Source organism: Squalius cephalus, assembly GCF_949319135.1.
Source record: "Squalius cephalus genome assembly, chromosome: 5".
NCBI classification, from domain to species: domain Eukaryota; kingdom Metazoa; phylum Chordata; class Actinopteri; order Cypriniformes; family Leuciscidae; genus Squalius; species Squalius cephalus.
The window spans coordinates 31,800,116-31,813,038 of NC_137126.1; the positions used below are offsets into that span (position 1 = coordinate 31,800,116).

Genomic DNA, 12,923 nt, shown 5'->3' on the forward strand with positions numbered 1-12,923 from the left:
TCACAGACGGAGAAAAGTTTGTCATAACAGAATTATCAGACATGCCTCTTGCCAACAGCACAATAAATAACATCAGAATAAAACTTAAATAGTGCAAGTAAAGTGCAAGGCTGCTATTGTAACCGCTATCATCGTAATTATCAACAATGTGACGTAATGAACCGAACGAAACACTGATCACATCACTTCTTACTAGACCGATGCAATGCACTTGTCCTTGAGACAGATGGGTCGTGAAGGAGGGACGCTCTTATGCCATGATCCTTGGAATGTCAGCTGACTGCACTTGTGTGAAGTGGCGGGTGCGCAGTTGAGACAGTGGCATGGTCCATTCACAGATTAGACAAAAGAACACTGCCCCTGTCACATGCAGAGGGTCATCTTTTCACAGATCTGCCACGACAAACAACCCAGACAGACACACTTCTCTGCATCACATTGACTTCTTATAGAACTATACATATATTTATATATATATATATAGATATATATATAGATATATACACAAATTTGTACTTATATACAGGAGTACGCCTGTACATCTCTGACACTATAAAAGAGAACTTTGTTGGCTATTGGTGTCCACTGCACACATGGAATAAGACATTAGGTTATTACATCAGCTATGCAAGTATGGGCTTACCACACTACTGAGGCATGCTAAAAATAATCTCTTTTGAAGAAACGCTCGATAAAATGGAGATTCTGGTGTCAACGTAGCGATTAATTAAGGACCAGTTAGCTGATGACCAAAATAACCCAAAAGAGGCACAGCGCTGTGGACCTCCTTCAAAAGGCCAGGCTAAAGTCCACGAAATTTGTGTCAAGAGGAAAAACGAACACGTTTTAATGAACGAAAACAAACAAGAAAGGCAAGACAGAGCAAATAAATGCAAACATGCTGCACGCTCCCTACGGAAAAAATTGTGTAAACGTTGCAGAGGCAAAGTGTTGAGAAGGGAAAACAAACTTCCTTCTCCAAAATGTGTTTTGCCAAAGCCTTAGGCTCATCTTTTTGGAAGAATCTCCCTGGAATTACACCAATTGACATTAAAAAATGTTTCCAAATCTCTTTCTGAAGTGTCCTATTTTATCTTGTGCTCTCTAATCACCCTCAGAAACGGCGATAGCTTCCCTCAACAGGTCTGAACGCCCGTGTGCCTGCGCTCGTACACATACGGTACATGCATGTAGTAAATCTCCTGTTCTCCTGTATGTTGGGAGCAACGCTTTTGCATCTGGGTGTGTGTAGTTAGTTAAAATCTAGAAATGCATGTGAACTAGACAAACTAAATATCTGCCCACAATGATGAGATATTTTCTCTTGAACTATCTAGATCTAAATGAGATTAGGTTAAGCAACCAGCTTATTCAGAAGAAACTACCTACAACTTGTGTATCCGTGTATGGACATTTGTGTGTGTGTGTGTGTGTGTGTGTGTGTGTGCGTGTCTGGAAGTTGGCATGGTGCCACCATGTGGTCAATAGTTATCCAACAAGCCATCAGAGAAGAGGTTTTGCACATCCAACATGGCCGCCAGCTCTAGCACATGTTTCTGTAGAAGGCTGCTCTCCACCATCTCCTGTTTCGGCAGCTGGGGGTACGATTCTGGAAAACTCCTCGCTTCCTGTAACGGGCACAGAAACGCATCCTCATCCAGCTGCTTTGTGAAAACATCTTGAATAAAACATTGGTTCAAAAACTGTGTTAAACTGCTGCAGTCTTATAAATGTGATCTCTATTTGCTCTATTCTGTCACTTAAAAAAATTACTGAAGGGGTTTGGCTCTAAAAAGTTTGGGCATGTTTTCACCTGATCACTTCATGCGTTTTTACTGATTGAGTAGCTATCTGAATTGTTTAAAACGGTTCCATTTACACTTACACTTGGATTTAAAAGCGTCTCGAAAGCGTTTCGGAGGGCATTTAAACCTGGTCTTTTCACGATTGGAAAGCTATCTTTTCAGAGAAAACGCATAAAGTGACCAGGTGTAAACAGGCCCTTTGATATGACATTGACTTGAGTTGGTTCTGCTTCCAGAGGACCTGAATTTATTTCATCTATCTTTTTCGGTAATGCGGCTGCAGTTTTCAGTCTGAGAGTGTGTAGTTCCACCAGGAGGTTAACAACAATACATAAAATGTATATTTTAAATGATAATTTTTAATATGTCATTTATATATGTTTAATGCAGCTTTGTATGTCTAAGACTTTGGATATATCATAATTATTATTGTGGGATACAAAGAGTGAAGTATTATTATTTATTGTATTTATAAAATATTATTAAAATACTTTTATAGTATTTATTAATATTTTGAATTTTTATATTTTTAGTTTTCATTTTCTTTTTGGCTATTTATAATTAGTTTATTTTTTGTAATATTTATATTTAGCTTTATTTTTATTTAAATTTTAGTTTTAGTTATTTTATTAAACGAAAATGAGAAATGTTGCAAATAACTGAAATAAAATAAGTTTAAGTAGAAAGATTTAAGAAAGAAAAAAAGAGGTGATTATATATGTGTATATATATATTCTTTTCTTTCTTCTTCTTCTGGACCTCAACTGAAGTCAATTTCCTGAAGGCAAGCTTTCAAGAAACACTGGATCCAGATCTCAGTGTTGAGAATAGTAGCCTATTAATAAATGTGACCAGTCTGTTTAAAGAAGAAGTTTAAAGATGAGCTGCAATACCTCATATTTAAAAGTATATTTAGTATTTATTTATGTGTTTGAACTGTGCTGCATATTTACACTTGTGAATATACTCAAAATGGTTTAAAATTAATGTTTTTTTTTAATTGTTGCTTTAATTTCAGGTTCGTGAGACTGATTATTTCACTGATTATTATTGATCAAATTGTGTTTATTATAGTAACATATATAATATTCATCCAATTCAGACTCACCCGGAAGAGCTTGTGTAATCGGAGCGTGGTGCAGCAGAACACGAAACGGATCATGAGCAGTCGCAGAAACTCATCGCCATAAAACTGCAGAAAGGCCTGATCTGGAGACAGTCAACAGGAAAACTATGAAATATATATCTGTCCATTGGTCCAACTAGTCAATGATGTATAAAAATGTATGAAAGCATTAAAAAAAAAAAGCACAAAACAAATGTAAAGGGATAACGGCACATATTGGCATTACCTATAACTCGGGAACTCGTGATCATCTGGCCAATGTCATGGAAAACCTTCCGCAGGAGTTCCTGGGCCTTTTCCCACAATCCATAGCGCATGCTGCTCAGTCCACAGACAGACAGGAAGCCCATGAGGGGGTTGTAGAGGAAGAGAGTAAACAGACTTCCACGCTGAGACTGGTCTATAAGCGAGTAAAACAGAAAACAACAGTATAAAAATACAATAGATAATCAATATAATAACAGACAATCTTACTTAAAGGGGAAAAAACTAAATAGGAAAAAATAGAAAGCTGAGCAAATATATATATTTTTTTAATTCTCTCTCAACACAATGTCAAAACAAACAAAAAGGAGACCTTGCATGCTCTTCGGATATGCTGTTGGAGAAAGCAGGCATACAAGTGGTTGGCCGAACAGGTTGGAGAAATTCTGTGGAAAGACAGGAAGAAGTCAAACAGTTAGTTAGGTTTTTTTTTTTTTTTTTACAATAAATTTACTCTACTAGTAGTGAATGGTTCATGTGTTATAAATGTACACTAGGGGGCACTCCATTACTGAACAAAGCAGACAACTAAAGAAAATCAGTTGAGGAGGAAAAAACCTGAAACAAAGGGTGATCAAATCAATCTATAATTAAAAAAATAAAAACTACAACAGAGCTACCTATTCAAGGTATCTTACTTCTCGTGTTTATCCTAGTAAATAAGTTAGATTGTCTTACTTATAGAGCAAGCACATGGCTGCTCTTGAATAATGAATGGCTTCATGATGTCACAGAATGCTGCAATGATGGAACAAATGTGAGCGTATGACAAAGGGAGACAGAGAGTTCATGTCTCACCTTATAAGCTGTGCTGTTGGATGAGTCGACAATGATAAACAGAGGTTTCCTGGTGAAGGGGAAAAGGTCTCCTGGGTGGAGGCTGAAAAACACACATTTGTGCATGTATGCGTGTTAAAATAACACCTCAATATCTCAAATGTGAAGTAAGCACATAGTTTCAATGTACAGTAGGCTGGCACAGAATGGGTGTCAATGAAGGCTCACCAGTGCATCTCTTTTTGTGCCTGATTTCTCTTCTGCACCATCTCACCGTTCACCACATCTCGGTTAGTATTGGTCAGGACACCTCCAAAGTCATAAGGACCTGTAAATAAATGTTAAATGTGATGTGAAATAATGATGGGAGAGATCTTACTCCTTCTCGTATGCATCCAAATGTAGCATCCTGATTCTTTTTGCAGTGGGCCTACTTTTCTGAGTGGATCAAATTCTGTTTCAAATCACTGTTCAAAAGTCTGGGTTCAGTAAAAAAAAATTAAGGATTTTAATATTTGTATTCAGCAAGGATGCACTAAATTGTGTAAATTAAAACTGACAGTAAAGACATTTATAGTGTTACAAAAAAAAAAAATCCATTTAAAATAAATTAATTTCCACAAAAATATTAAGCAGTTCAACTATTTTCAACATTGATAAATTATAAGAAATGTTTCTTGAGCACCAAATTTGCAAATTAGAATGATTTCTGAAGAATGGAGTAATGGCTGTTTAAAACAGTTATTTTAAATAGTAATATTTTACAATATTTACTGCATTTTTTATCAAATAAATGCATTATTGTGAGCATAAGAGACTTCTTACTGAAACATAAAACAAAAATCATATGAAACCATGCTTTTGAACATTAGTGTATATAGAGAAAAGATAGTGCTCTACTGTTAGCTGAGCTAAATTACACCTGGTATTCTCGCATGGATATTTCACGCAGAATATACCCACTTAACATGTTCAAGATTTAAAAGATTATATATTACTCTGCACAGAAAAGGCTGGCAAGTGATTCGAATCAGTCTGTGCTAATGCAGATGTGTTTTTGAACATGGCAGTATGTTTGTAAAACACATACATGGAATTACACAAGTCTTCGAATCCTACAATTGATTGGCTTAACAGCATTCCAAGAGTGCTCATTTCTTTAGTATTTATGTAAATTTTAAGATAACAATAATTCCATATCATCCAGTGATGTCAGATAGAACAACAGTGTGCTAAAACACCTCGGCGTACCTTCACACTCAGAGCGTCCATTGGGGAAAACTCCAGTGGCAGAGAGATACACCAGCAGGACACTATTGGCTGGCAGCTCCTAGCAATAAAAGAATCAGTGAAAGAAAAGAAAACTTTCAATGACTAGAACAGATAAATTAATCCAATAAATTGGCTGAATCAGAACGCTCACAATACTACAAATGGTAAAGCAGTGTCATAGAAAGCTTAATTATTAACTTAAGTGGAACACTAAGTGCTGCACAGCCAGAGCATCTCAGTATCACACGAAGACTGATGAAACAATTCAGAATATAACATTTAAAAATTCTTAGGCTGTGTACATCTTTGCACATAGGGACACACACACACACACACACACACAAACATAGAACAGCTGATAACAGGAACTGGTTAAAGAAGCACATGGAAATGCCTTATTTGTCATCATTTATCTAAACAAAACATGAAGCAAGATGGAAAACAGCCTAAAAATAGGGGTGTCTGAGAGTTAAAAATGAACTGCTCCGTGACAAAAGCGTGCGAGGATCTGAGTCGTGTGCGTGTGGGTTTTCCTCACACTCTCGAGGTGCTACGCTACAGCAGAGCAGATAGTAACACGCTAACACCCCTGTAGCATGCCATGCTGCAACTCACACTCACACATGAGGTGTCACTCCAGACAACAGAACAGAAACTAGTGCATAGGATAGACAATAACCATAATGCAATTATGCAGGAAATGCCTGTAAAATTCCCTTGAGATCCAGAGGCTTTAAAGGCCCAATAAAAGCATATGACGAGCCATGTTAATGTGTTTCCTATTGAAACAGGTTTAGGTGAGGAATAATAAAGGGTTCCTCCTTTTTTTTTAAAGTCAATAGGCCTTGGTCTAGCTATGTGTTTTCGGTTTTAGGGGGAGATGGGAGATAAATTTGTGTAGTGCAAGATATCTTTGGTGAGTTTTTGCAGAAGAGAAAGATATTATGCAAATTTTAAATATGTACACTACTGTTCAAAAGTTTTGGGTCAATAAGTTTGTTCATGTTTTAGAGAGAAGTCTCTTATGCTTACTATGACTCCATTTATTTGTTCAAGATAGAGAAAAACTGTAATATTGTGAAATATTATTACAATTGACTTTAATATAACTGCTGTCTATTTGATATATTTTAAAATGTAATTTCTGTGATGTAAAGCTGTGTCATATGATCAGTGTCACATGATCCTTCAGAAATCATTTTAATATGTTGATTTGATGCTCAAGAAACATTTCCTAATGTAGAAAACAAATATTCTTTTGGGAAAAATCATACTTTTTTTCAGGATTCGTTAATAAATAACAAATTCAAATTAACAGCATTTATTTGAGATATAATTTTTAAAACCATGTTAAAGGTGTCACCTTTCTGAATAAAACATGATTTCTTTAAAAAATACAAATAAACTTATAATACAAAACTATTTAAATATACACTTTTGAACAGTAGTTTATATTTGCTTAAAGTACAAATTGTCATTTAAGAGTCTACTGGCAAAGCATATATATCACATTTGATTTAAGCTTAATCACTATATGTGAAATGTCACTGCTACAAGGTCTCTACGCAAATATAGAGTCAAAACAGGATGAAAATGACAGGATGGATTGACAATTAATTGACAGGTGCTAAAAACTGCAATGACATCAGACAAACCTTGAAGGAGGCAGACAGGAAAGTGAAGAGCTGGCTGAAGGTTGGTTTGTAGAGTAGATATTTATGAGGGTTCTCTCTTTTGGCAGGCTTTTCATTGGGCTCCTATAATGAGAGAGATAAACGAGTGAGAGAGGAATAGAGAGACACAGAGAGCAGGTGGAGTGAGATAGAACAGCAAGAGAGACCCTGAAAAAGGTGAAGTACTGAAATAGCGAGGGAGGAAGGGTGAAAATACTCAGAAACACTCAACATAGAGAGTGACAGGGAGAGTGTAAGAGTCTTCTCTTACAAGTGTCCCTGGTTTGGAGCTTTGTGTGGCCAGGTTCACTGGTTCCCTCTCAAGCGCTTGAAGCATACGAAACATATCGATGGTCAGCTCGCTAAACTTCACCTGCAAACCAGATGAAATCCAACCATTGCAAAAACCAGAGTTGTAACCTACACAACAAGTTTGAAGTGTCTAATCATTTACATAAGAAAGCACCGCTTGAATTTGACATATTATATAACTTGCTCAGCCTGCTAGGTGTTTTGCTGTACTGTACTCCCACCTGACTGTTACAGTTGCCAATGATGAGTGCATCTGCCAAGGTGAGCTGGCCAACCACCATGCCCTGTTCGAGAGGGGGCACACCCCCCTCCTGCAGCCGATTGGATATGACCACCATGGCGTTGTCATCATTTACAATCATAAGAGGATCTGCCTGTGTAGGTAGAAAAATAGTAGATGAGAAAGGCACAACGGTGAAGAAAATATCAATATTTGTCAAACAGTCTTACAGAGTGGACTACATCTGACCTTTGTAACAGTAAGTCGTGTAAGAAGAGGCATTTATAACATCTGAGTTATTGTGCTTTTCTAAGTGCACAACATTGATACATTTTTGCATGAAATAAAAATTAAACTGATATACTATACACTACTTTTCGGTACGTTTATAAAAATAAAAAAAAATCAACATTGATAATAATAATTACATTTAAAATATAAAGTAGAAAACAGGTTATTTTAATGATGGTTATTAAAAACGGTAATAATTTTTTTTGTGACTGTATTTGATCAAATTTACTGCCCCCAAACTTTTGACTGGTAGTGCTCTTACTGTGAATGATTTGGTGTATATTATTCCAGATTAAAAACTGCTTCATATTCTTTCTTCAAGATCATAATTTGCTCAATCTCAGAACAACTTTGCTTTTCTGTTGACATACAAAATATTTTTTTATATCATGGTGATTTTAATAGTGCAATTGAGTGGTGCAGGTATGACATCACTTTGTATGCCAATCGCGGAAATGAGTTAACACTTCTGGTTCTATCATCCCGAAGTCAGTGGGTTTTTTGAATGGGATTTTGGTTAAATGGCTGAAATAAGGTCTGTGGTGAACACCAGCTCAAGACACTTTCACGTTTTATTTTACGACATAAAATACATCAGTATTACCCCATTTTTTTAAGCTGTTACGTGTCATGAAAAAGGCGGTTGCTAAAAAGTGGCTAAAATGGGACTTCAGAGGCTGTCGGGGACATTAAACGTCATCACGCCGAACAAGGTAAACTCGGTCCACTTTTACAGCCTGCTTATAATTGTGCTCTTATAAACTATTCTAATGTTCTGAGAAAATGTTTTTACATAAAAACTGAAAGAGTTGTCGGAAGCTTATTGATGGTGACGTTGAATTTGTGGGACCGTGGTGTAGTTAGTTTATACCCTACCTTCAGAGTTTTACTGTATTTAGGAATTAAAATTCATAAAAGTTGTGTTTTTGTCATCTGTGAAAATTATCTTGATGGCCAAAACGAGTAAGTATCATACAATTTTGTTGATCAAAAATCCTATTGAGTTTTTGTCGAGGGAACCAGGCCTACAAAGTCACGTCATACCTGCACCACTCTATACTGATGACACTTTATGCACATTATAGACTTCTTAAAAAAAAATTCTTACCTCCACAAAAGCAGCAACTTCTTGCAGCACCAGGTTCCACTCTAACTGGTCCTCTGTGTTGAAGCGCTGGGTGTAGTCCTCAATCTCCTCAGAAAGCTCCTGCAAAAAAAGACACCACAGATGGTCTCAAAAACACCGATAGAGACCATACTGGGTTTTTCTTCTCATGAACGATAAATTGTTGTCAGTATATTTCTTAGTCCGTTGCAAAAAAAAAACAAATATAAAATAAAAAAATCCATTAATTTCTATAAATATGAGTATATGAGTAATGGCTGACAGTGTGCAAATTTTACAGTGCCAAAATTGATGAGGCGTGAATTTTGTCTTAATTCCAGCAGCATAACTAACCAACAGACTGTCCATGCTGACTGATCCTTTGGCAAGAACCTCTGTTCGACTGAATATCTAACCATGGACTAAAAATGTGTAACTGGTCCATTTGGTCTGCCGTCCATGACTTACCTTGACAAGCACTTTAACCAGGTCCATCTTGTTGAGCAACAGACAAACAACGATAAAGCGAGCGTAATACCTCAGCTTTTTTACAACCAGCTCAGGCCTGTGCAAAGGAGAAGGGACAAGATTAATGAACTGAAGAGAAAACCATAAAAGACAGAAATTTGGGATATTTACTGCTTTACTTGCTCATAAGTATATTACTTTAAAGAACTTTCCAGAACATAGAAAATAAAAATCACATCAACAATCATCAACTTTGCTCATCACAGTTCATTGTAGCGCCTTTTCACCTGTCTTCTTTGTTGACTTGGTGGTAATATGATCGCTGGCGAATGGCCGAATAGAAAGAAAAGGCTTCATTTAGGTAGCTTGTTTCTGAAGTGCGGAGGCTGAAGAAGACAAAATAAAAAAATAATGTGAAAACAATTCTTGAAGTACACTGTTTGAAACCAGATGAATAAATAGCTGTGTTAAAAGGCTCCTTACTAGTAATGGTAGTACAGCTGCCCAATTTTTGAGGCCACTTCACCTATCTGCCACCTCTTGAGACCATACCGGTTGTCCAGGACTTGTCTATTCTCCAGTCACATAAACCCAAATAAGAAGAATCAAGAATCATCTGTCATTAATGCTGACATCATAGTGCAGAGGAACTATCAGAGGGAGGTTTGATCATGCATGTTAAATCTTCAGTCTTTTGTAGTTCTAAGCCTACCGGTTTTATTTTTGAGATTTTAGTTAAAAAGACAGTCCTTTCTGTTTCAAAAATAGATCTAGGGCTGACCTGTGCTGCTGCTGAAACTTCCACAGCTTGGTGTATACGTCAAATGTTCGGCCAAAATAGGACTGCCACTGCTTGTGTCCATATTGAGGCAGATCCCTGCAGGAGTGCGAGAGAACAAACAAGAGAAACACAGCCAAATTTACTTCAGTAATGCATTCTCCTCATTTATAGATACTCAAATGTCAATTTAACAGGCTTTAACAGACAGAATCAAAATAAAGCATTTTCTATGTGCTTGTGTTGTGTTTACACAGTCAGTATTTGGAACTGACAGCTGTAAAACTACTTATAGTTGATTGTAAAGAAAGTGGCGGGGTGAAAGCATAGTAAATGATAGGAAAAGTTTGATATACGTTTTTTTGAGTTATGACAGTTGATAATTATGAGGTCAAAAAAAGACATGCATAGATGTATCATTCACATAAAATCAACATGAATTTCAAAAATAGAATTTCTTTTCATTTCAACTTTATAGGAGTCTCAAATAAAGACAATATGAAAAAGGAACTGATATCGAAGATATAGTAAATATGACTACATTAACAGACTTCTATGCAATGGGAATTACTTTTTTACATATGATCGAGGTACTGTGACTCATTGTTTCAATCACTAGTTTCTTTTAAAATAATAAATCAAGGTTGTATTAAACCCAAACCTACGACCTTGATACCCACATATCATTATATAAGGCATTTCTGCCCCTCTGCCTTGACACTCCAATTGCAAGACATCATTTTGGACAACAGCAGATGAGCCTGCCAAATATACAAGTGGTCATAGTTGTCATGCACTTAATTAACATCATCATGCCAAAGATGAGAAGACATTGGTGGAGGGGGAGAGCAAAAACAGCGCAATCAAGTGCGAGTGGGTGAGAGTGTTTGGGCAGGGCTGTGGTGAGTCATAGTGCCGATGATGTGAAGGAATTTGACGAGCTATGGCAATCAGCTTGAGAAGTAGCACTTTTGCCTCTATTCGCTCTTTCTCTCTTTATTCCTTTCTCATCCTTTTCCCCCTAAACCTTCCAAAAACACCTCTAGGCCCTATTGTTATCATCAAAGGGTTGCTATGACAACAGAAGCAGGGACTGGGGAAAGAAGGGAGGTTGCGAATGCAGCAGGTAAATTCAAAAACCCTCATTTACACATGCTCACACATGATTACAGTAGATGATGCATCATTTATGAACCTGTAATGGGTCATTCTGGGAAAGGCAAGGGGACAAAAACGAATGTCAAAAAATAAAACATGTCCAGGCATAACCTTGAGTTATACACATATACAACAAGCACACACACACATCACGCAATGCAATTAAACACCAGCGCACAGACACGCCTCCTTTCATTCATGCAGATTCGATGAAACCCAGCACTGTATTTTGTTCCACAGCTTTCATTCATAATGTGCATTCACACATGCTGTAAGGTTATAGAGATGGATTTGTGAGATTTACGGTTCACCCCGTTGCCCTTGGCTTGGGCTGCGAGAGACAAGGTCAGGAAGGAGATAGGAGCAGTCATTAGGCAGGGCTTTAATTTCACTACATGCACTATTAATTTCCCATCCACTCTGGCAGCATTAATACCCACTAGACAGATTCACTGGGAGAGCACAGCCAGGGATAGACCTGTAAATTAGGGAAGGAGGAGAAAGGGAGGGAGATAGGATGGTGTATGTGTGCAGATGGGGTCAGATGTGGTGTAGTTGAGTAACAGAGCAATATTACATCTGTATGGTATGGCTAAGGCCACTGGTACTCCAGGGTTTTGATCATTCCATTATTCTGGAATATATTCTGGAACTGACACTCCCAAAATGTAAGTTTAAACAAACAAAATAAAGTCTACCAACACTAAAGGACAGTTATATTGGTTTTTATATTTAAGACATTATTTCTATTTTTTATGAAAATATATATATTTTCACTGCCAGAAGCTGGTGTCTGGTTATACATCTTGTTTGCAGCAGGTCATGATAGCAAAAGTATGTTCTACTAAGTACTAAGGATGCTTGCCATGAAGGTGTTGAATAATTTTGAGACAGCAGAAGTCATTAAAAGTTGCAATTTCAGTTGAAATTTGGGAAACCACTTGAAACATTTATTGTGTTGTGATATTTCAATTACTTTTGTTTGATTTGTTCATTGCAAACAGCTGAAAGTCTGTAAATTTTGCCAATAAACCTGATTTGAACGATATATATATATATATATATATACATACACACACACACACACACACACACACACACACAGTGTATTTGTAGCACAAGCACATAGAATTATAAACATATATATCAGTCATATTTATGTAACATTTTTGAAGCTCTGTGTTGCACGCTGATGAAGAATATATATATATATATATATATATATATACAGTGGTGGTCAGAATTGATGGCACCCCTGGTAAATATGAACAAAAATGGTTGTAAAAAAATAAATCTGCATCGTTTATCCTTTTGATCTTTCCTTCAAAAAATTCACAAAAATCTAACCTTTCATTGAAGTAAAAGAATTGAAATTTGGGGGGTAAATCACATTATGAAATAAATGTTTTTCTCCAAAACACGTCGGCCACAATTATTGACACCCCTAGAATTTTTTCTGAGAAAAATATCTCTGAAGTATTTTCTCATTAATATTTACCTTTATTTAGCACACCAGGGTGACTAGGAACATGAAATTGTCCAGCTATGACTTCTTGTTTCACAGGAGTTTAAATATGAGGAAACACAAAGGCCAAATTCCCTGAATCATCCATCACAATGAGTTCTGATGTGCAGCAAAAGATTGTTGAGCTTCACAAAATAGAAAGTGGCTGT

The 12,923-nt window shown here is 36.6% G+C and overlaps 1 protein-coding gene across 4 annotated transcripts in view; it reads right to left on the reverse strand.

The window, feature by feature from the left end:
• Window positions 1-526: 526 nt before the first annotated feature.
• Window positions 527-12,923, reverse strand: part of scai (suppressor of cancer cell invasion) — a 35,380-nt gene continuing 22,983 nt past the window's right edge. For 2 of the 4 annotated variants that reach the window (XM_079870958.1, XM_079870961.1), the window contains 15 exons: window positions 10,095-10,190; window positions 9,797-9,883; window positions 9,601-9,699; window positions 9,314-9,410; window positions 8,849-8,947; window positions 7,451-7,603; window positions 7,150-7,290; window positions 6,900-7,001; window positions 5,224-5,302; window positions 4,201-4,300; window positions 3,994-4,075; window positions 3,509-3,581; window positions 3,158-3,331; window positions 2,914-3,014; window positions 528-1,628 (listed from right to left, as the gene is read on the reverse strand). In XM_079870958.1, coding sequence (XP_079727084.1) covers window positions 1,482-1,628; window positions 2,914-3,014; window positions 3,158-3,331; window positions 3,509-3,581; window positions 3,994-4,075; window positions 4,201-4,300; window positions 5,224-5,302; window positions 6,900-7,001; window positions 7,150-7,290; window positions 7,451-7,603; window positions 8,849-8,947; window positions 9,314-9,410; window positions 9,601-9,699; window positions 9,797-9,883; window positions 10,095-10,190 — 1,630 coding nt within the window. In that variant the 3' untranslated portion in view covers window positions 528-1,481. Of the gene's footprint in view, window positions 1,629-2,913; window positions 3,015-3,157; window positions 3,332-3,508; window positions 3,582-3,993; window positions 4,076-4,200; window positions 4,301-5,223; window positions 5,303-6,899; window positions 7,002-7,149; window positions 7,291-7,450; window positions 7,604-8,848; window positions 8,948-9,313; window positions 9,411-9,600; window positions 9,700-9,796; window positions 9,884-10,094; window positions 10,191-12,923 lie in introns of all 4 variants that reach the window. The other 2 variants (XM_079870960.1, XM_079870959.1) reach the window with 2 other exon arrangements.